Here is a 25440-nt window from a genome sequence, read left to right as displayed (position 1 = left end):
CGAAATTCGAAGTTTTTTTACTTCGAATCCTTCACTCGAGCTTGATGAATCGGCCCCATCGATGTGTCCAATTGAAAATGCTGTGGGAAAAGACAGAGTTCATCCAACGAGGCTTTTAATGCATTTTTCTCCAGAGCGATTAGTTATTATGCAACTTCTGAAGTGGTGTCTAATAATGGTGTCAAATGTGGCATTTGGGGAATATTAAATAAAACACACCATTGTTTTAAGCATTGATATGTAAGCCCCTTAGTATGATTTTACCAGTTGGGAATTAGAAGGCATTACAGGCACATGTGGAGAGCTACTACAAGGCACCCACTGGGAGACTGGATAATTGGAGTGAAGGATCTAGCACAGCACTTTACATGCAACTGTCACACTGTGCTGTCATATGTCAGATGCTTAAGTTCATACAGTATCTGTTTTATCTGTGTATATTTGTTAGGAGTAGAGAGGTAAAGGCGGCATGTCACTATATATTCAGTACATTTATTGTAAATAAATTTATAGTGCAAAAGATGGAATAGAATGACATGTTATTGTATATAAGAATGAGTAAAGAGTTAGGGGCCTATTTTAGTGGATTTAGAGGTTGGTGAACTCCAAAACTCGAAAACTACAAAAGTCAAGTCGACCTCTGAATGATGCGCTAAAAAATACAAATACCGGACAATTCCTAGCGAAAATGTCCAATAGGATCAGCACAGCTCCCACTGACTTCTATCGGACCTTGACCACTTTTACCCGGCGAAGATTTGTATTGGTGGTTTGCATGGTTTTAACGTTTTAATAAATCTTAAATTTTTAGAGCTTCTTTTTTAAAAAAAATTAGAAAACCACTCATTTTTAGAGATTTGTGGGGGAAAATTCAATATTCGATTGTTAGTAAATCGGCCCCTAAGTGTTCTGTTACTGTGTAAGAGATGGAGTAAGAGGTAAAAGCTCAGTTATAATGTAAAATATGAGATAAGATGGCATAAGAAGTGTCCCATTGTTGTGTAGAAGATCAAGTAATGGACATAGTTACATAGTTAGTTACATAGTTAAATTGGTTTGATAAAAGACAAAGTCCATCAAGTTCAACCCCTCCAAATGAAAACCCAGCATCCATACACACACCCCTCCACATACATGTCTCATATGTTTACAGTAGATGGAGCACAAAATGCATTGTTTCCAATCATTCCTCTATATTTGATTACTTTCCATGGGAAAATTCAAACTAATGTCACTATTTTTCATTGGGTCTGAAATCTGAGAATCAACAGTTAAGGATTCTGGAACACCTTGAGCCCCCAAGATAGCTTTCTCCATCCCTGCAGCCAAAGAGCTGTTATTTAGGATGCCCCTTTCTTCTATCCCTTTGTCGTCTAAGGTTGGCTTGTTGCACTGTTTCACTTTGGATTCATGGGTTATCACTGGCTTCTCAAAGCTCTGAACAGGATCTCCATTCTGACGAAGACAGCACAGTAGGGCCTGGAGCTCCTGTCGAAATTTAGGGCTCATCCCAAGATAGATAATGGGGTTGTAAAAACTGGCTGATTTGGCAAGTAGAGTGGCTGCTACACCGGTGAGGCCGTGCACCTGGTAACCAAGGGCTGACCACATAGAAATGACAGCATATGGCGACCAGGCAAGCAAGAATGCTGTGCAAATTACAAATGAAACCTGAAGATAAAACAGAGAAAGAGAAATTTATATAATAGATCATTGCATGTAGAACCTCCAAGCCTCAAATGTTCCACTAGTTATTTGCAAAGTCAGAATGGATGAGGAAATAAGGTGTTTGCAAGATTACCCTTGTGATGTCTCGCTCCATAGTAAGCTGGCGTTGACTTATTTCTCCTCCCCTGGAATTTCTATGGCTTTTATGTACCGTTTTGATGATGGACACATAGCAGAAGACCATGATGGACACCGGAAGGACAAAGCCCCATATAAAGACTCCAATAACATAAGATTTGTAGGTAGAGGAAGCGGTGGCCTGAACCCAGTCAATCTCACATGTGCCGTACTTGCGCTCTGCAGGAAGATTCATAAATGTTGTTACAGAGTGAGCACATACTGTATACTCATATTTGTACATAATACAATAAAGTTTGCATTTATTCCAGATAACTAGATATTACTGGGCCCCACAGCAAATTAATTTTAGGGCCCCCAACATATACAGTAGTTGTCCTGTATTACAAATATATGTCTAAATTGCTCATTAATTTGTGATTCCTGGGGCCCCCTATACCTCCTGGGCAAGGTCTGCTTCCTCTGTAGTTATGCTCCTGATTTATTGTTGAATGATGATCCCCCATTTTCTAAAGCAAATTCAGTTATCTGAGCCAATAAACCCCTTTCATTGAAAGCATCATCACCGAGCTTAAGATATCATCTTAAATAAGTAGCTGTGTTGTTGGAAACCAGAACTGAAGATGCTTCAAAGAAACTGTGCAAGGATAATCTGATCCCTGCTTGATTGTTTCATAATAAACACTACATAGTGGGCAAGGTGCATTCTATGAGAGTTATGTGATAAGGAAGGGGTCAGACAGCCTGCCTTATTAATGTCCTTGCTCCTCATATCTAATGAATAACTCTATCATTTCACTTTTACCTAAGGAATATTACCAAAATATGAGATTTTATCACCCAAGGTGCCACCAAAATGATGATTTACTCTCTCACCATATGACGTATCGACTGCTATAATTGTGCTGTTAGCCTTACCCTCTAGAGACTGTCAGCTCTATAATGCTATAAATAAAATTGAAACTATTAACATTTAAAGCATTTCACTTAATTCAGCTCCACCCTACATCTCTAAATGTATCTGAAAGTATTTACCAAATTGCTTGTTACATTCCTCTAGTGGCTTACTCCTCACTCATTAGCCGACATGTCAACCCCTCCACCCCATTTTTCCGGGAGTTACCGGATTGTGTCATTCCTATGCATTTACCCAATTTCTGGTGATTTTCTACAATTTGGATGAATTTTTGGGCAAAAATCTTATGTGTGCATGCTCAGTGACATCAGTGGAGCGATATGCTCAAGCACAGCATGGAATCCAATTCTCCATGGTGGGTTGTGTGGATGCATATGATGCCTCTTTCTCTGATGTCATTTCCACATCGGAAAACTTCAGGATCCCCTGAAGACAGATCATTAAAGGTTGACAGCTCTGCATTAACTCTGCACATATTTGCATTCAATGCATTGCTAGAAATGCACCCTACAAAAAAATATCAAGTCTGTGTCCTAAGGGAACCAACATCTTAGTGAAGACAGGAGCAAAAACCCAGTGAAAGAGGTAAAGGTGTGAGATACACAGGCCATCTTAGATAGCGCAGTACTGGGCTCCACCAAGGAGGACAGTTAGTATGACACATTTAGGCGACACCTGCATAAGTGTAAGGACCACATGTTTGTGAAGATTCTCATTCATCCAGGTCATTGTATATCTGTAGAAATATGTCAAATCAACTGGACTTGCTGTGTTTTTTCCTTGAAGAAGTTTCACCAGTCATCCAACTGGCTTTCTCAATTTAGAACTTGTAAATAGGATCTTCCTTTTGAGAATATATCCACTGGAATGTTGCTCCAGTCAGCATAATCTGTTTATCATAAACCTCAATGATGTGATTAAGTTAGGTGTTGATTGTATTAGCAAGATTGGAGCTTAGATGTGTTATTAAACCTTCCCGGGAGAGGGGCCAAAACAGCATTGTATGTGGCAGACAAAAGATGTCACCCCCCACCCGCCTCTATTCCAAGTTGGTTTTTCAGTTTTTACATATGTGGCTTCTTTAACACCTCTTCGGAACCAGTCGCTCTCCCGGTCTAGAATCTGGACTTGGCAGTCTTCAAACGTGTGTCCTTTTTCTTTTAGATGTAGGTACATGGCTGAGTTCTGACCAGAGAAGCTGACACTTCTGTGCTGCTCCATATGATGGTGTAACTGTTGTTTGGTTTCTCCCACATACAAATCAGAACACTCCTCACCACACTGCAGGGCTGTATTTAGGTCCGATGACGCCCTAGGCAGCACACCTAAACACACCCCTACGGTGTGCGCGCTGACGTCATTCCCCCAGTGAGCTGACATCACACAACGTATTTAGTGGAAGTGACGGCAGAGTGCAGTGTATGTGATGTCACTTCAGCAGTCTTCCTCGGACCCCCTACCCCTCACCACTTAAGCTTCATCACTGGATTTCCTATGGAAATCCATGGCGGAGGGTGGGGAGAGTTTAAAAAATAAATAAAAAATAGGCACCCTGAGGGCCACCCCCAAAACCATTCCACCCTATGCACAAGTACTCGGGGGCCTATATATATATATATATATATATATATAATATATATATATATATATATATATATATATATATATATATATATATTATATATATATATATATATATATATATATATATATATATATATATATATATATATATATATATATATATATATATATATATATATAGGCACTCACAGGTCTTATAGAGAAAAATAAATGATTTATTAGTTACACAGGACTGACGTTTCGGCCTACCTAAGGCCTTTCTCACTTTGAGAAAGGCCTTGGGTAGGCCGAAACGTCAGTCCTTTGTAACTAATAAATTATTTATTTTTCTCTATAAGACCTGTGAGTGCGGATCTTTCTACAGTTGTTGGACATATTTTGTTGTTTCTGCACCCAGGCAAATTAATTCCTCATTTCGAGAGTGCTGGCAACCTTTGGAGCTATATATATATATATATATATATATATATATATATATATATATATATATATATATATATATATACGGCCCTACTGCACACACAATGTTACTCTTCTTGTGCTTTGGAGTTGGGTCTTTTGGGTGAACTAGTTGCTGCCTCAGTGTATTGCTGGGTTTAAAGCAGATGGGGATGTGGTGTTTAGTAAAAATCCAACACCCCAGCTACATATGGGAGGACCAAGTTCTTTCTCCTGTCCTGTTTTCCACCTTCATCTGTAGTCTTGTAGTTATTGCTTCTTTTTGTACTGGTTTTCACAAAGGCCCAATCTGGACACCCACACGTCTTCAGGGCCCCTCTGAGATGTTCCATCTCTTTCAACTTGGCCTCTGTGCTGGTGGGGAGTTTTGATGACCCCCAGTTTGTGATCTAGTGGATGGTGGAGTGAAACAAGTGTAAGGACCACAGTTTGAAAGGGACCCAGGCTAGTGAGATGTCTTCACTACATGGGATTCTACAGTCAAACTCTCTCTTTTGAAAGGACCTCTTGAGATGCTCTTCTGAACTCAAGCACATCATACAGAAACATGCCGAGGGGTTGAGGCAAATGAAAGTTGACAAAACACTGATTACATAGGAACCCATGGTTTCAGATTACTCTGACGATATTGTCCAAATTGAATCATACTTCCTTGCAGGAAGGAAGATCCAATTTGAAGTTGTAATAACAGTTGTAATGAGTACCAAAAAGAAGAAATAAGAGAGACTTTGAGGATTCTAATAGAAACAGAACATGTTTTGGCAGAATCAAAAGAAAAGTGCAGGGAAAATGTTTTTAACGCCACAGGGCATGTAAGTGATACAGATTGGACAGATAAGACGAGAGATAGTTGCTGTTTGCTAATATCCACAAACAAAGCACAGACTTTACATAAAGGAAAACAATATATAATGGAAACAGATGAGCCAAAAGAGAAGCAGGCAAATATTTGCAACCTCCCCACCAAAAACACAAGCAGATTTAAAGATAGGGGAGCCCTTGACATAATGATGGAATAAAGATGTCTGTTATATATTTCCATGAACATGTGCTGACTGATTCCAGAGCATGTGTCCTGGAAAGAAGCCTGTCGTTTTCAATTACCATTATCTGGATATGTTTCCAGTGATGAAAGCGTTATTTGCTCATTAAGGCAAATGGCTAATTGGACAAATGTCTAATTCTAATGAAATACTGAATACTGGCTTGCAGGCAATGGATTAATACTCAATCTTTGGACAAAATGATAAAATACTGCTTCCATTACATGTTCTTCTATTCCCGATAAGGATACCTATGGCATAAGGTTAATAGTAAACTCTGCTGCACGGTGATCCTTCCACCAATAAAAATGAAGGTAATAACAAGGAAATACATGGGCTTTGAAGATGGGTTCCATTTCTTTCTAAAGAAATTTGAATTTACCAAGCTTTCTGTTCACCCATCTCTCTTTGTAAATGGGAACTCTGCCCAAATTAAGCCTAAGAAATTATGTCTAATGAAATAAAATGCCAAGCAGGGGCGGTTCATGTTAATTTTAGTATGTTATAGAATGGCCAATTCTAGTCAACTTTTCAACTGGTCTTCCTTATTTAATTTTTATTGTTTATATGGCCTTTTCTCCTGACTCTTTCCAGCTTTCAAAATGGGGTCACTAAAAAAACAAATGCTCTATAAGGCTACACATATATCTTTATTACTCATCTTTCTGTTTAAGCCATCTCCTATTCATATTCCAGTCTCTTATTCAAATCAATGTATAGTTGTTAGGGTAATTTGGGCTCCGGTCACCAGATTACTGAAATTGCAAACTGGAGAGCTGCAGAATAAAAAACGAAATAACTCAAAAACCAAAATTGCAAATTGTCTCAGAGTATCACTCTCTACATCTATTAAAGCTAACTCAAAGGTGAACAATCCCTTTCATTTAACATTTTTCTATACCTGTAACATTACTTTACAATTAAAGTAGTAAAGTAACGCCATAAATCAATGCTTACAAAATGAACACAATAAACATAATTTATATGATGTATTTGTTCATGCAAATACATGGCAACAAATGACCTATTTTAATATGAATGATGTTTTATTGCAAAGTTCTGTAGAAGTGGCAGCCCTAATCTACAGTAAATGTCTAAAATCCATAGTTACTTTAGATACAGGTATGGAATCCCTTACCTGGAAACCCTTTATACAGAAAGCATCTCTAATAGAGTACATTTTAAGCAAATAATTCTATTTTTTAATAACGATTTCCTTTTGCTCTGTAATAATAAAACAGTAGTTTGTACTTGGTGGTAACTAAGCTGCATTAATCCATATTGGTGGCAAAACAATCCCATTGGGTTTATTAAGGTTTCAATTATTCTTTTGCAGATTTAAAGTATGGTGATCCAAATTACAGAAAGATCCCTTTTGCAGAAAACCCCAGGTCCCAAGCATTCTGGATAATAGATCCTATGTATGTATTGCATTTGATCAAAGTGAATACACATTAATGATTGTTATTTTTTACATAGAAGTAAATTGTTGTTCCTTAATGCCTTTTAATCCCGTATACATCCAAACACTGCTAGAGAGGATTACCTTTGAATTGTTATCACTGATTTGTTCTCTGGGATAATTCCATTAATAACCAGATTTTCCCAGCGCAGTTGGAACAGATGACATGGAGACACAAGGTGTGAAGGTTTATGGGCCAACAGACTGGGATTGCATCGCTTTTTGCTCGATTACCGGTATATAAAATATGAAGCTTATATATACAAGTGAATACTGTATATATATATATATATATATCTATATATATAAAACAAACAACATGCTGGTGCACTCAGAATAAGAATACTCAATGCCTGGGTGCTGGTTAATATCCGGATAAATATCAAAAACAACAACAAAACCACACACTCATGTCTTCTTATAGTGAAACAAATTCTTTGTTTATTTCGACGTTCCGGCTTGCAACTTGAGCCGTCCTCAGGAAGCGCATGCACACAGAAAAAAACCCTAATAAAGCCCCAAGTGGCGCGAAAATCCAAACCGTGATGTCATCAGGAGTGTACGTAAATCAATTAGTTACTAGCTACGTTAATACCATGGTAAACATTCCACATCAGTGTACAAAAAGTGTTACCCACAAGCCATCCCGGTTATGGGAGACTGACTGTGATAATAACCTACTAAGTATGATCAGGAACTTCTGATCCGTGTTCCGTGTCTATTATAAATTGTCCCATATTAAAAACTCGATTATAGCTATCGTTACCCACTGTTATTAACAATTCGAAGTAAAAAACTTTTTACCCTCTGGGAGTGAACGGAATGGCTTCTCCCTCTTATCGCCCTTTGCACTGGACCCATACCAGCATGGACAGTTCGTCAAGCTGTAAACAGGTTCAATGTTCTGTTCATAATATCACATTTTTGGAAGTATGTGTTATCTACTTAAAACTATCACCCCTATAGTAGTGGTTCACAATCTGGGGGACTTGGAACAGAATGTGGGGGGAGGGGCAATATGAAGGCCAGGTAGGGAGAGATTGGGAAGGCTTTGTGCTCTCCAAAATACCCCTAGAAGTCTGTCGATCGCGTCAAAATAATTTTGATGCCCATTGACTTCAATGCGTTTTGCAAATTTTTAGCCGTTTCAGCAAAACAGCACTACAAATAATTATATAATTATAGTCTGTTATAATAAAACAGTAGCTTGTACTTGATGGCAACTAAGCTGCAGGAATCCATATTGGATTCAAAACAATCCAATTGGGCTTATTTCATGTATAAATTATTTTTAATAGATGTAAGGTATTTTGATCCAAATTACAGACCCCTTATCTTGAAAAAACCAGGTGCTGAGCATTACTGATAATACATCCTGTTCCTGTATCTTTAACCTTGTTATGATGGGAGATGGGGCCTTAAAAAGGTGCTTGAACCTTTAGCTCAGTAGTTCCCAACGAGTGGCTCATGAGTAACATGTTGCTCCTCAACCCCTTGGATGTTGCTCCCAGTGGCCTCAAAGCTGGTGATTATTTTTGAATTCCAGGCTTGGAGACAAGTTTTGGTTGCATAAAAACCAGGTGTACTGCCAAACAGAGTCTCCTGTAGGCTGTCAGTCCACATAGGGGCTACCAATAGCCAATCACAGCCCTTATTTGGCATCTCCAGGAATTTTTCATGCTTGTGTTGCTCCCCAACTCTTTTTACATTTAAATGTGGCTCAAGGGTAAAAAAAAAATGTTGGGGACCCCTGCTTTAGCTTATAGAGAGAGTTGGCTTATAGAGATTGTACTATATGAAATAACTACATATTTCTTATGTTACAAGCCAATGATGAATGATGGAACGTGTCCGAGCCTTAAAGACAAGCTCCTCTTTCTATTCCAAGATGCAAGTACTTGACATTCCTTAAAAACGTTTAGCTCATATCACAGCGAGGAGCCAATAAAACTCAAATCTCAGAATTGCAAGCATTAGATCTTTGTAGAGGAAAAGAGTCTTGGACTAAAGAATGACGTGTTCTTTTCCTTATTCTTTGTGGGTGCCATCCTCCTGCTGAGATAGGTAGGCTAACTTTCACTTGTGTCAACACAAATCACAACACTATTAAATGTGTAGCAGCTGGTAGCGCCACAGAATTCCCCTTTCTTAATGTCTGTGTACATACCAACTAATCACACTGAAACTGACCTACATTGTACATGTGCCAAAAATAACCTGTCCCAAGCTGCCGTAATCCCAGTGATATTAAACAGATCGCCCGAAGGCTGCCAGCAGTTTGCCAACTAGAAAATATTTACATTTACATCAGATAGTATTTCTAAATGGTAATATAAAATAAACCCAGGTATAAGAAGTCTATGACAGGAGCCTATGAAAGTAACTTGTAAACAACATTTAAATAGAGTTTTATATATCACCACATCACCAAACAAAAACACAGCATTGCTGGGTGCAGGTAAAAAGTGTACAGAGCAACAACAAAAAAGTACCACACTCAACAGGCTCAAAGCAACTGATTTTAATTAACAAACAAAAGAAATTACAACGTTTCAATCACATCATTGTTATCTTCCTCAGGGAGGGAGATCAGAATGATGTGATCGAAATATTGGAATTTCATTTGTTTATTAAAGGAAAACTAAACCACACTACAGCTAAAAACCCCCCTTCTGTCACATTCCACTAGCCCCCCTCCCTGCTTCAACCCCACATAGTGTTCTACTAGAACAGGGATCCCCAAACTTTTGAACCCATGAGCAACATTTAGTAGTAAAATGAGTTGGGGATCAACACTAGCATGCAACATATTCTTGGGGTGCCAAATAAGGGCTGTGATTGGCCATTTGGCAGCCCATGTGGCTTGTCAACCTACATTAAAGTTCTGTTTGGCAGTGCATCTGGTTTTAATACTAAAACGTGCCTCCAAGCCTGGAATTCAAAAATAAGATCCTGCTTTGAGGCCACTGGGAGCAACGTCCAAGGGGTTGGAGAACAACATGTATCTATAAGTATGTATAAGTATAAGTGTCCATCCAGCAACACTGACCTATATTTGTGGTATAGAGTGGAAGAGCTCAGAGGCACCAGATTTGGCAGCTTCAGTATCTGACATGAGTACCGACACTTTTAGCTTTTGGGGCATGTGCAGCTGGAGCCGGAAAGCTCTGTAGATTACCAAAAAGAAAGAAGAGGATCCGGAAGATACTGAAACTACCGAACATGGCGCCCCTAAGCTCCACTGTGCTACTCTGCACATATAGTTACTGCTGGATGGAACACTTATTCTAGTAGAACACTATGTGGGGAGGAAGCAGGGAAGGGGCCAGTGGAGGGTGGCGAAAGGGGGCTCTTAGTTGTATGGGGGTTTAGTTCTCCTTTAAAACTGAACCTGTTGAGTGTGTTACTTTTTCATTGCTATATATATATATATATATATATATATATATATATATATATATATATATGGAAAACAAAAAATATACTCTAATATCCTAATGTAGGTGGGAAAAGGTTTTGTAAACCTTTAAGTCCTTTGGTCCCCTGGGCATAATTTAGTCAGCTAATTGGGCCCTCAGTTCTAGAAGGGAAGCTTCTTTCCTTTTTCCTATGTGAAAGTATTGTGCTGGCAGTTCAGTGACTGGCCAGTAGATGTCAATAGATTGTTCTATATTATAACAGGGAAAGATCCCTTGTGCTCAGTCTCTTTTGGTCTGCACACTTGCTGGAGAAAGTATTATGGGCTCCATAGGGCCTGGAACAAAGGTGGGTTCCAGAATAAGTGAAGGAAGTGCAAGGGCAGTTGTGTTATAGTCACTCTAGGAATGAAAGACAGGATCAGGAGTTACTTAGGGAGCAGCCAGAGGCTCAGACGAGGAGACCAGGAGGGTTATTAACGTGACAAGGGTGACCCAGCTCAAGGTGGTCATACACGGAGAGATCTGCTTGTTTGCCAAATGAGCAGATCTCTCCCCGATATGCCCGATATGGGCAATATCAGGCTGATCCGATTGTGGGCCCTAGGGCTCAACGATCGGATCCTAACGATGGATTACGGGTGGTCAGATTGCGGGACTGCATCAACGAACAGATGCGGCCGTGATCCGATGGGATTTTTAATCCCGTCCGATCGACATCTGGCCGACTTTCTGGCAGATATCGATCGGGGAAGCCCATCGGTGGGCCCCATACACGGGCCAATAAGATGCTGACTTGGTCTGTCGGCAGCTTTTAATTGGCCCGTGTATGGCCACCTATAGGACTCAAGAGGCTCAGGGATACAGAGATCCTTGGAGGGACCCCCGTGAAATTCGCCTTCAGTGGGGATTGTGCACCAATGGCAGGCAATACAACCTCTGGGGTGCTGGAAACACTCCGTTTTGAGTATACACGGGATGAATATTTGTTTGAAGGACTTACTGATTATTTGAGAGACTACAAACAGCTCACATCAAAGAGAGACTGTAAAGAGATTCATATTCTGCATGTTATTTAAAGTTACAGTGTTCTGCGAATAAAATGTTCAACTCTATCCCTGTGTCTGATTGTTGATCAAAGAAGTTCCCAGGGAGGGGGTATTACGGCCCAGTCTGTCCTGACCCTGTGTGGAGGCATGCCATTTTATAGTGTACCTGCTCTCCCATATAGCGGAGGCACAGGACTCCAGTAGCACTCATTCACAAGAAAATTCCTGCTAGATCTCGTGCAGTGGCAGAATATGGCTACACTTATATTTCATAACAGGGGGTATATAATTTATTATAATACAGTAAGACATGATACAAATTATCTTTACAGACTAACCTATGTCTATAAAGAATGTTTTCTACAAACTGAATATGTGCTAATATAGGGGACTTCATTGCCCTGGGCAAGAGCATGCTCAGTTTGCTCCTCTTCCACCCCCCCTCCCTTCTCTACTTTAATCTGAGCCCAGAGCAGGGAGAGACTCGGGCAGGAAGTGATGTCACACCACATTAATACTGCAGTTCCTATCCTAAACAAACAGAGCTTTTTACTCAGGTATGGTAAAACATTCTACAGAATAAATATAGCATTCTAGCTCGCACTATTGCAGCTAATCTATTGGCAATAAAATGCCTCTGTAGCTTTCCTTCTCCGTTAAAGTGCCAGGAGGAACACAAACAACCCAGTGCAAGTTAGTGCCAACTTACCCTTGCTAGTGCCAAGGTTTTTATTCAACACAGAGCTTCAATATCTGACAAATATTACAGTAAAGCAAGGAAAAATAGCTGTCATTTGTTGCTCATTTGTAACACTGTCGGCATAACTTCTACAAAACCCTTGGAGTACTTTAAATGTGCTAAGATCCTACCGTTGCATGGCAGTCGTCTGTCTAACCTTGACATATAAGTATGATGAAATATAAACCATAAGATTAAAAGCATACACAAACATCGGTTCTGGATTATTTTGTTTCTTATATGTAATGCCAGATATAAAATAACCATGGTTTTGTTTATATTTCATCTGCTGAATAACAGATTCCCTTGCCAAGAATATATCCATATACAACGTACCAGCATATTATTCCCCTTCCCTCGTGTCCCCTGCTTTTTAAGTTCTCAAATCTTGGAGAACAGATTCATTTTAGCACAACATATAGCAGCGGTACTGGCCAATCAGATCTTCCAATCTCATTATTCAGGACAATTGTTTTGGAGATACAAGGAGCAATTATACAGCCAGTGACAAAATTCACTGATCAAATTGTACCATCAGGATAATTTTGCATTATGCCATAACTACAACTGCTTCACTTATCACCTAAATAAACATTTATTAACCTTACAGAAAGTGGTGCCAACACCACCCTGCAAAAACATGAAAACAAAACTGTAGCATAAATGGGCAATGTCACAATCTAACATGTAAGGGTAGATGGGTGGGAGAAGAAATTTTAGGTCATTGGTGACACCTAGTACTTGCATAGAAGCATTAAAGAAAGGGCCTAGACCAAATTTGTAATGGGGCCCCTAAGTCTTTAGTTACCCCTTCCAATTAATGTCTTATACCACAATTTCACCATTTGAGGGACACTTACCAGTAAAGCTGCCCCAGCCCAACACTGGAGATCCCGACCAAAAAATAGATGAAATCCATATGAAAACAATTGCCATGGTTACATGCCGTTTGTCCACTATGTGGGCTGAAGAAAAAACCCAAAGTTATCATGAAAGAGGCGGATTAAAGGAAACAGAAAACATTAAAACCCCCAGTCTTGTAGAGGAAATATGCTCCAAGAACAAAAATCCACTTCTCGCAATAAAAAGTTTATATTTCCTTAAAGTCTTGTCCAATAAATATTGGCCAATAAAGTCGTGTCCAATAAATATTGACCAATAAAGTCTTGTCCAATAAATATTGCTTGTGCTGAACATAAGGGGGCTCATTTATCAACACTGGGCTAATTTGCCCATGGGCAGTTACCCATAGCAACCAATCAGTGATTAGCTTTTTCAAGCTAGCTGCAAGTAGAACAATGAATACAACAATCTGATTGGTTGCCATGGGTTATTGCCCATGGGCAAATTTGCCCAGTGTTGATAAATGACCCCCCAAGGGTTCAGTTATAACCTCGGTGGGGTGGGGGGTGACGACACAACTGCAAGAAAATTCTGAATGAAGTAGAAGTCATAATTCCCCACGTACTGGAAAAAGTGCAATAAAAACGGGCAATTGTGATTGTGAATATCCCCAATACTATTTGTCTATTGTTTTAATCAAAATAAAATCTATGGTTTATGTTATTTCATGTGCTAAACAGGGCAAATAGGGGAAATTAAGATATTGGGTGCTTGTGATAGATAATTACTTGTGCACAGATAATGAATGGACTCCTGCTAACAAAACAGTCTCAACAAAGGGTGAAGGAAGGGGGCTTGGTAATGTAATTATCTCCCTCGCAAGGACCATACATGGATTAACTTCAATCTCCCAGTAAACCATGTTTAGCTCAAGAAATATCAAAACAATTGCCCAAGCTGTATCCATTGTATTTATGTTGAGCAAAGGGATATACTGCCCCTTTCATTTTCCCTATATAGGTTACAAAAAAGTTACAGTCAATTGTGTGCAATCCTGGTTTAAAGGTAATGTATTTATATAAAGATATAAATGAATGAATGAAAAGAAATGATTGTCGCATACCTTTGTGTGGCTGGCATCCCTTTATATATCGCAGAAGACTGATTGCTGTCAAGGTGCTAATGCTCATCAGACCAAACAGGAGGATTAAAAAACCACCAACCTAATTAGATGAGAAAGAGACTCAGAGCAGATCATGCAGGATTCCTGCCAAAGCAGTTAATAGGATTTATTCTTAAGCAAAACCACATTTATTTAGCGTTCTCCAAGGGAAGAGAGGAATCGGGAATAATAATGGCTTTATTGATAGAAAACCCCATGCAAATGCGACATTGGTAAGAAAAAGATGTAGTCAGTTTAAGGGGACTCTGCATGGTTTACCCTCTAAGGTTTGTTCACATTAAGCAAAATACATTAGTGAACAACATTGATGAGGTTATACAGATAAAGTATTTGCCAGTGCCATAGCAATGTGGTGCCAGACCCCCTTCAAAAAATCTTCTGAGGGGCCGATGCATGGCAGCCTACCCACCCGCCTCTTACTATTCCTACCTGCCCCTTAGCCACCCTGATGCCTGGCAGCTGCAGATAGTCCACAGCAGGGTGTGCAAAATTTCCGGGGCAAGAGCCACTATAGAGGAAGCGGATGCTGTGGTCTGGGTCCCACGCGGGGTCTGCTTCCTCTATAGTTATGCACTGGTATTTGCAACACCCAGGTGTAGTACTTGCTTATAGGTGAACTTCTCCTCAGGGTTCTTACAGTGGGATCTCCTATCATTGAGCCTAACCCCATAGTATCTATGCTGATGAGTGGCACTGGTAATAGCCCACTTGGCGTTCTCTTTGGAGCCTCTGGTTGCTCAACTAACTTGCGTGCATGGCGGGAGCAGGGGGATACGAGCAGGTGAGCTGGCAGGTGGAGGAAGGGCAGGGTAGGTGTGTGACAGGTTCCTTCAAAGATTTTTTGCAGGGGGTGGCATTGCACCATTGTTACATCACTGTTTCCTGACATTGATAATTCCTGCTGAAACCTACTTCCACCTCAGGCTTCTCAGCCACAGCCACCAAACCCCCCTTTCATCAAGTGGGGTCCAAAAAGACCGATACACATGATAACTTCCCTTTTTAAAGACAAGGGAAACCTAACTCCCTTGGCCAACTACTGAACTGCCTTTAACCTGGAAAGGGAAACAGCCCCCCCTTCCAAATCTGAAACAGATCCAGCCTTGGGCAGGCTTAACCGTTATGTGGGACTGCCTGAAATAAAGTTGAGCAAACCAATACCCGCATACATGATATTGAAAGCAAACATCTCAATGTCATGGGTTACTAGAGAGAATTGCAGTTTGCCTCTTTTACTACATAACCTATGATTTATCAGTAAATATAAGTGATCTATCTGTGTTAATAAATATTGACTGTTATATTGATGGTTTCTTATAAACTGTATCTGCAACCCTTTTCCCATATAGGTTTCCGTATGAGTACCTTGCAGTGCTATTAGCTAGCTGTAGCAACTACATCACTGTCTTTTGGTGGGGTGGTAGTGATAACAAGGAGGGGTTGATGACCAAATCTAGGAATGTTTCCCAAAAACATTTATACAGCCAGCACAAAGTCATATACCATCTTTAATAGTAAAGAATTGAGAGAGGAACAACTTGGTATCCCTCAATAGTGAACCATGCTTCATCTTCTGCTTACCTGGCACGTCCATAAGTTGTTGGCCAGAAATCCATCTTTGCCAAGACCATGGAACAGCTCCACAATCCCTCGAGAGTAGCCAAAGATGGAAATTCCTGCATCCGACACAGCGAGGTTTAACGTGAGAAGGTCATGGGCATCTAGTAAGCGCCGCCGGTTGCACATGAGACAGATGACTGCTCCATTGCCCAACCATGAAAGCCAACCTAGGGAGAGAAAGCAGATCTCTAATACATTGTACCATCTGCAAAAGTGCCAGTGTTAACAAGGAAACAGGACCATATTGTATGATCTTTAACACAATTATATAGACATCTGACAAAGAGGAACATGTTGGCTTGAGATTCCTGCAAAGTAGCTATCTATAGCTTCCCCTTGTGTTTTCATATCTAACATGACTCCAGGTGGTGCAAACCCTTTCATCTTTACCCTGCTGCTACGTAGACTAGAGTATTTATCTAGAGTATTTATCAGTATCTGACATCATGCAATTTCCACCCTGCCCACTATGACACACATTTTGCTGACTTTCTTTAAAGGAGAACTAAACCCTTAAAATGAATATGGCTAAAAATGCCATATTTTATATAATGACCTTATTGCACCAGCCTAAAGTTTCAGCTTCTCAATAGCAGCAATGATCAAGGACTTCAAACTTGTCACAGGGGGTCACCATCTTGGAAAGTGTCTGTGACACACACATGCTCAGTGGGCTCTGAGCAGCTGTTGAGAAGCTAAGCTTCTGAGTTAGCGCATGGTGTTCTGAAGGATGGGACTAATCCGATTAGCCGCAGTGAGGAGGTAAGTGGCAAAGGGCAATGCAGTCAGTGACATGTTTGGCATTTGCTAAAGCACTTACACTCTTCATACTGAAAGCTCTGCACAAAATAAGGGCAGTAGGACTAAGGTAAAGCTTAGAGTTGTATGAAGGGAATCACAAGGCATTATCGGCCCTGTTCTTTGCATTTTTTTTATTACAGACCTTACACTGGGATGAGGTATAACAGTGGCGACACAAATGATGCAACGATTTGTCTTTTATTTTGGCATAGTTCTGAGCGGATATGAGCACAAATAAGCGCTTCAAACTTTGTCATAACGTATACTATTTAGCCTCCTTTGAAACTGTTTCTCTTTTCAGTGTTCTTTATGGGGGTTATTTACTAAAATTGATCTCATATTTTATTAAAAAAAAAAAACAACCAAATTCCCATGCCCGATTTGAGTTATTTATTAATTGAAAAAAATTAATTTTAATCGGATCGTGGAAAAAAACGATCTAATCAAACAAAAAAACTGAATTGCTTGAATTTGTCGTGTTTTTTCCCAGAATTGCTCACTTTTTTTGAGTTTTTGGCCGCAAACCTCCCAAAAAAACAGATTTTCAGGCTAAACCCCATGAAAAACTTCAAATTGAGATTGGTGCCTCTCTCACTGATTTATAGATTACCTCGACAGTAGTGATGTGCATCACATAGGGGCAAAATACACACATAGACCCACGTCACAAAGACCCACAATGACCTGCCCCGCCGATGACATCACAAAGGGGGCGGGTGAGCAGGCACGTGGCCTGATAGCCGTCAGGGCCCCTGTAGGGTGCGGGTTGAGCTCTTTTGACTGCACTTCCCGCCCGCAACCTTACAAATGCTGGCTTCCAACTTCTGTTTGAACTTTTATAGACGCACGCCTGCTCGCCCTGCCCCCTTTGTGACATCATCGGCTGGGCCGCGTGTCATTAAGGAGAACCCGGTAGTCGGGTGCGGGCGGGCGCGGGTATTGGGTGGGTGCGGGTCAGAAAAAAAACATACCTGCGCATAATTACTCGAAAGATCTGAGATGGCAGATTTTCGGATTCGGGCTTTTTGCAGCATTGGGGTATAATACATCTCAAAAAATTCTAGTTTTTTTTTTTCTAGTGAAAAACATTTGGCTTTTAATAAATAACCCCCTATGTGTAACATTTATGCAAATATATATTATCGTGTAAGATTTGGATTTAATTACTATTTTACGCATAACAAAAGAATCAGGCACTTTGATATAAATCGATATATTTCCTAATGCGCAAGACAAAACATTCCATTACTGTTAGTATATTTACCTTCATGGTTTCTGTACCTTCTGCTAATTTTTTTTTTCATGTTAAACCTGTAATTTCTCTTTGTCTTTATTTGATTTAAACAATAAAAAAAAACAACATTTTAAAATATTTGATCAAAATGGGGTATAGGAGAGGCGTCCTGTAATTCTGAGCTTTCTTGGTAATGGGCTTCTGGATAACAGATCCCATTCTAGTATTCCATATTTGGGGTATCAGCAGTTTGAACATATGACACAGTTCTTGGGCCCTTATACACAGACACATTAAGCTGCATTTGATGCTGATTCAGTACATTAAATATATACGGTATTAGAACAGAGAAATTCACACCCCCCAAAAGGCAATTGAGTTAAAAAAAAAACACACATAAAAGTTATATACCCTTAATAGTTGCACATTAAAGTCCATTAGTGATGGATTTGCGGCGAAATTCCACATTTCTCCATCTGCGAATTTTTTTGCAAAAATTTGCAGAGGAAAAATTTGCTACGATAAAAAAGTCGACATAAGAAAAAACGCCCGTTGACTTTAATGCATTTAGACAAAGAAGCCTTAATAAAAAAACATGCCCAGTGACTTTAATGCATTTGGACACAAATGTTGCTAAGACAAAAAAAGCTGCCACAAGAAAAAAAACGCCCTTTGACATAAAAAATGTTTTTAACACCAATGGACCTCAATGTGTTTCTTAAATTATTCACCAGATTCGCTCATCACTAGAGTCCATGTGTAAGAGACTAAAGATAGGCAAAGCAGCTTGGTAGAGTCCTGCAGCGGGTCGGGTACCTCTGCCCCTGGTGACATTTCCATCTTTCCTTCTTCCCACGATAGTCTGGCGAATCTGGTGATACCAACTGCACTGCAGGGGTTAATAAACACTGCACAGGACTGATAAGAAATACACCATGTTCTCTGAAGCTAAAAATCAGCTTTAACAAAAGGACCCCATACAGAACTTTGGCTTGTTTGGTGATCACTTGCCCCTTAAAGGGGAAGGAAACCTAGTCGGCCTCCCTCCTCCCCCCTGGCCTACCCCTCCCGCTGGGCAAATGCCCCTAACTTGTTACTTACCCTTCTGCGCAGGTCCAGTCCAGGGAGTTCACAAACGACATCTTCTTCCACGCGATCTTCTTCCTGCTTTGAACGGCGCATGCGCAGTAGGATCATGTCACCGGTACGATTGACTGCGCATGCGCGTGACTTTTGGCGCATGCGCAGTAGATCCGTACCGGCGAAATGATCCTACTGCGCATGCGCCAAAACGCCGTTCACAGCAGGAAGAAGATCGCGTGGAAGAAGATGTCGCCTGTGACTGGACTGGACCTGCGCAGAAGGGTAAGTAACAAGTTAGGGGCATTTGCCCAGCGGGAGGGGTAGGCCAGGGGGGAGGAGGGAGGGTGGGCAACAAACGGGAGGGGGGTGGGGGGTTTGTGCCGACTAGGTTTCCTTCCCCTTTAAAGGACATCTAAACCCTAAAAATGAATATGGCCAAAAATGCCATTTTTTATATAGTGAACTTATTGCACCAGCCTAAAGTTCCAGCTTGTCAATAGCAGCAATGATCCAGGACTTCAAACTTGTCACAGGGGGTCACCATCTTGGAAAGTGTCTGTGACACTCACATGCTCAGTGGGCTCTGAGCAGCTGTTGAGAAGCTAAGCTTAGGGGTTGTCACTAATTATCCAACTGACAAATAACTTACTGTAATGTAATCTGTTGTTAATGATCAATAAAAAGAGATAAACCACTAATTATCCAGCAGAAAATGAGGTTGGCCTGTAATATAAGCTGATGCTACAAGCCCAAAACATAATGTACAACATTTCTAGCTGCTTCTTTAGTTCAACTTTACTTCTCCTTTAAAAAAACAGCACCTTTTGCATTTTACCAACATATTGAAGGGGAACTGTGGCAAAAATTATAATTTAATATCAGCTTCATCATACTGAAATAAGAAACTTTTTTAATACAATCAATTAAATATTCTGCACTGTTTTCTGAAATAATCAAGTTTATCTTCACTATTCGTCTCTCAGCATCTGTTTCTCTTCATTCTGTTTTCGTGCAGCAGTTGGGAGTCATGAGAGCACTTGAGAAAGGAGGCTGTGCCTCCGAAACGTTGTGGAGATCTCAAATAAATTCCCTGCTTTTAGTTTAGCACGAATGCTATTGTGTGTGCCATCCGTTTTCATTTCTTTATTGATTGCTTAAGTTGACTTGCCAATATGATTGTGCCTCAGATGCCACTTTTTGGAATCCCCCCTCTTTTACATGAATAAACTTTATAGACAAACATTCATTTTCTAACACTTGACTAGAACTACATTGCAGTCAGCATTAGCATGCTAATAATTAACACAAACAAGGGAAAGTGTAAGCAAAGCCAAGACTATACCCAGACATAGGCTACTTTCCATACCTCCCAATATTTTGGAAATAAAATGAGGGAAAAAAAAATTGCTGCGGAATTTTTTGACCACGCCCATTCTGTGGTCACACCCCCTATTTACCATGTTCATTTTACAAAATTTGGCAGGTTATGAAAGTTTGAACATATTTGTCTGTTTTTTTTCCAGTTATTACAGTTTTGCTGAAGGCGAATTGCCCGTTAAGGTGTGTGTCTAACTATTCCCAAGGGACCTCCTTATCTAAATTGTTACAATTACTTATTTGCTTATCTCAGAATTGTTACAAAAGTATCTTAGTTGCACCTGGTGGCTGTTCTGGGCTCTCTGCCAAAAGCCAATTAGATTAGAAACTTTGTTTCTTTTTCTGGATGTTCAGTGCAGAGAAAGTTGGGACTGTTCAGTATAAATGCAGGACTGTGGATTGAGCTGTCAAAAGTGGGACTGTCCCGCTGAAAACAGGACAGTTGGGAGGTATGAATTCCTTCCTACAACTCCAAGTGCTTCAGTCTGGAAAGTCCATCTTTTAAAGAGGTTGTTCACCTTATACTTATAGTAAGATGTAGAGAATGATATTCTGACAATTGACAATTTGCAATTGGTTTTCATTTTTTAATATTACATGTTTTTTGAGTTATTTAGCTTTTTATTCAACATCTCTCCAGTTTGTTCAGCAATCTGGTTGCTAGGGTCCAAATTCCCCTAGCAACCATGCATACATTTTAATAAGAGACTGGAATATGAATAGGAGAGGCCTGATTACAAAGACAAGTAGCAATAACAGTAAATCTGTAGCCTCGCAGAGCATTTGTTTTTTACATGGGGCCAGTGACACTTAAAAGCTGTGAAGATTCAGAAGGCAAATAATTCAAACACTATAAAGAAAATTCAAAAAAAGTAGCTTAGACCTAGCCATTCTATAACATACTAACAAGTTAACTGAAAGGTGAACAACCCCTTCAGCAGAATAAGTAGGTAAAGTACATTTCAAATAAACCAATTTTGTAGACATTGCTATATAGCATAAAATGACCTCAAATTAACTTTAAGTTCATTAAAACCCCCACCCCAGATACTTCCCAATCAGTGACAATACATGTACGGGCAGATTCATCAAGGGTCAAAGTGAAAATTAGAATTTCGAGATTTTTTAGTTGTATTCGACTAGGGAATAGTTAAAATTTGATTTGAATTCTTAAAAAAAAAAAATCAAATTCGATTTTCAAAATGTATCATGTACTGGCCCTTTAAGAATTCAAATTCAACTATTCGCCACCTTAAACCTGCCAAATTGCTGTTTTAGCCTATGGGGTAGTCCTGTGATCAATCTGGAGTTGTTGGCAGCCTTCCTGAAAATCAAATTTTTTTGGAGAAAAAACTCAAATCGAATTTGATTCAAATTTGCAGGTCAATCCCATTGAGCCGAATTTAAAATTTTTTATTTTATTTTAAAAATTTCAAATGATCTAATTTTACTGAATGGGAGTTTATGGGAGTTTTTACAAACTCCCGTGAACTCAAAATTCCACCCTTGATAAATCTGCCCTGTAGTGTTTAAGTTAAAAATTGCTTCCCGTTCATCTCAATAGAATAGCAGATTTGGAGGCTATTGGGTGTCTCAACGGCTGAGATGAAAACATTCCGTGTGCCGTAGCCCTAAGGATAAGGTGCTGATGACTGCAGGTACAGCTATGGGATCCGTTATCCGGAAACCCGTTATCCAGAAAGCTCCGAATTACGGAAAGTCTGTCTCCCATAGACTCCAATATGATTAAATAATCCAAATTTTTAAAAATGATTTCCTTTTTCTCTGTAATAATAAAGCAATATCTTGTACTTAATCCCAACTTAGATATAATGAATCCTTATTGGAAGCAAAACCAGCCTATTATTTATTATATGTTTACATGATTTTCTAGTGGACTTAAGGTATGAATATCCAAATTACGGAAAGATCAATTGTCCCAAGCATTCTGGATAACAGGTCCCATACCTGTATAACAATGCATTAAACATTATCTGAAAACTGAAAAGGGTCAGACAAGGGAGGAATCAAGGGGAGAAAACCCGCAGGGGCCACAAAATATAGAAATAAATAAATCACTGGTAATTAGGCAGAACCAGAACACAGTACAAGATAAATGGCAGGACTGGGCCAGAACTCGAGTATAAATCAAATGTTGAGCCAAGAGTAACAAATAGGGTATAAGTACAAGCCTGACATATACACTACAATAAACAATGGAAAGGAAATCAAATGTAAAGCAGAAAGAACAGGTAACAACTGTTCAACCCCATGAAGGTACATAACTTGCAAATAACACTGGCACACAGGGAATATTCACGGAGTAAATAATACTAGAAACAGAGGAGTATGTTTAGTGTCTTGTTTTGGTGTTCAGTGGATGGAAAAAAAAGATTCAATGGCAACCACATGCCCATCATGCTCTGTCCTCGGTCCAGGACTAGGGGTGGGCAGAAGAGACACCTGCCTAGGGCACAATGATAGGGGAGCTGGGCAGGTACCACTTAAATTGTCTTCTGCCTACCCCTAGTCCGTTTTCTCAGCCCTAGGAGAAAGTTTGGCCTATGTTACCATACTGGCCTGTCTTGGCATATATGGATGGATGTAAGGATAGAGGTAGGTTTAGATCAGGGGTCCCCAACCTTTTTCAGCCGTGAGACACATTCAATTGTAAAAATAATTGGGGAGCAAGACAACATGAAAATGATCCTGGGGTGTCAAATAAGGACTGCGATTGACTATTTGGTAGCCTACAGGAGGCCCTGTTTGGCAGTACATCTGGTTTTTTTGCAACTAAAACTTAGTCTCCAAGTCAAAAATAAACATCTGTTTTGAGGCCACTGGGAGCAACATCTAAGGGGTTGATGAGCAACATGTTACTTGTGAGCCACTGGTTGGAGACCACTGATTTAGATAGATCCTGTGATTCTATGAAATCACAGATGATTGGTCTACATTAAAAAAATAATGAAGAGGTCCCAGTTCTTTCCAGCAGATATGTGTGATTGTTCAGTGTCATGAAAAGAACTATGTAATGTGGTCGTGTATGTGTAGGGAAATCATACAGTAGCCCTACTTGTGCCTGGATAGCAAGGATGATTGGCCAGTAAATAGCAATCTGAATCACCCAGCAACTACCTCTAAAACTGATAAGGTGAAATAGATTCTGGCAAAGCCGATAAATAATCTTTAATCTCTCACCCAGCAGGAGCAGGTAGACACCTATAGCTGTCTCTCCTTCCTCCGAGACTCTGGCCAAACTGGAGCTGTTTGATAGTAGAGAGGAGCTGTCCATCAACAACCCATCCATGCTTATTCCGTGTACCTCAGCACTACTTGGAAGAATAACAAGTTCTTGTTTTAGTAGAAAGGGCAGTGTTTGGTTTCACAGCAGGATAAGTGCTTGACCCCTTTCCCTTTGGATCAGCCTTCAAGCAGGGAAGATGCTCTAAAGATTTACCATCTCAAAGCCCCTTGTACCTGATGTCAATCTGTCCCACTAGGGTTCCAGCCATGCCTGAGCCTCTGTGACCCAGCAAATCAGCTCCAATCCACCTTATGTTGCATCACAAGCAACATTTTAATCTGTTGAAAGCTTCTGCCTAATTAGTTCTTAGTTAATGAAGATCTAAGGGTGTGTGGTATCTCAAAATAGTCTGGGCTCAAAAACAAGATCTGATTTGTTTAATTCTTCTTTAAGATTTCTAACACAATGTTCTTTAGAGATGAAATGTTCCTGAACTAATTCCTGGCTTGGACCTCAGTGAGAAGAAACAGTGCAAACTAAATGTAAATACTTGTTTTAAGGAAGACACTTTCAGTCTCAGCAGCTAAGCAGCGTATTAAAATAAATCAACCCCCAATTCAGTAATGCAGCCATGTAAGTAATTAAAAATGTATTTTTCATAAAATACAGGTATAGGACCCATTATCCAGAATGCTCACGTCCTGGGGGTATTCAGAGAAGGGATCTTTCTTAATTTGGATCTCCATAATTTTAAGTCAAGTGAAAAAATCATTTCAACATTAATTAAGCCCAACAGGATTGTTCTGCTTCCAATAAGGATTAATTATATCTTAGTTTGGATCAAGTACAGGTATATGATCCCTTATCCAGGAAACCCGATATCCAGAAAGCTCCGAATTATGGAATGGCTCCCATAGACTCCATTTTATTCAAAAAATCCAAATTTTTAAAAAGGATTTCCTTTTTCTCTGTAATAATAAAACAGTAGCGTAGCTTGTACTTGATCCCAACTAAGATATAATCAATCCTTATTGGAAGCAAAACCAGCCTATTGGGTTTATTTAAATGAATTTCTAGTAGACTTAAGGCATGAAGACCCAAATTACAGAAAGATCCGTTATCCAGAAAACCCCAGGTCCCGAGCATTCTGGATAACTGGTCAAATACTTGTACAAGGTACTGTTTTATTATTACAGAGAAAAAGGAAATCATTTTCAAAATTTTGAATTTGGTTAAAATGTCTATGGGAGATGACATTAACATAATTTGGAGGTTTCTGGATAATGTGGTTTCCAGACTTCTCCAATAGCTATAATGCAACTGTTTCTCACTCTTTGTGTCTAAAATGTCTAATTCCCAGGCTTCCTAGCCACCTTTCATAGAGACGGACTCAGAATCGACACCATCAAGACCTCTATCAGGAATAATGGGGCCCCATATTACTTAGTTAGCAAGGCCCTCCTCCCATGGGACCCCAAATATTAGCCATGGTTACCAGGGCAAAGGGTCCTACTAGCAAGTATAATGGAGCCTCAAGTGGCCAGGGTACACATGTCGAGGCCCCATTTTGCCAAAGAC

The 25440-nt window shown here is 39.8% G+C and overlaps 1 protein-coding gene across 1 annotated transcript; it reads right to left on the bottom strand.

The window, feature by feature from the left end:
- Positions 1 to 24660, bottom strand: LOC108698982 (opsin-5). Its single transcript, XM_041573341.1, has 6 exons — positions 23817 to 24660; positions 16082 to 16287; positions 14441 to 14540; positions 13335 to 13439; positions 1802 to 2025; positions 1 to 1671 (listed from the first exon to the last, which is right to left on the bottom strand). The coding sequence occupies exons 1-6, from the start codon at positions 23923 to 23925 to the stop codon at positions 1192 to 1194; spliced, it is 1224 nt and encodes a 407-aa protein (XP_041429275.1). The 5' UTR covers positions 23926 to 24660; the 3' UTR covers positions 1 to 1191.
- Positions 24661 to 25440: the final 780 nt, after the last annotated feature.

This window comes from Xenopus laevis, chromosome 8L (genome assembly GCF_017654675.1).
Source record: "Xenopus laevis strain J_2021 chromosome 8L, Xenopus_laevis_v10.1, whole genome shotgun sequence".
In the NCBI taxonomy this organism is placed as follows: domain Eukaryota; kingdom Metazoa; phylum Chordata; class Amphibia; order Anura; family Pipidae; genus Xenopus; species Xenopus laevis.
The sequence above is the reverse complement of the archived record's forward strand: the minus strand, read 5'-3'. Positions and strand labels throughout refer to the sequence as shown.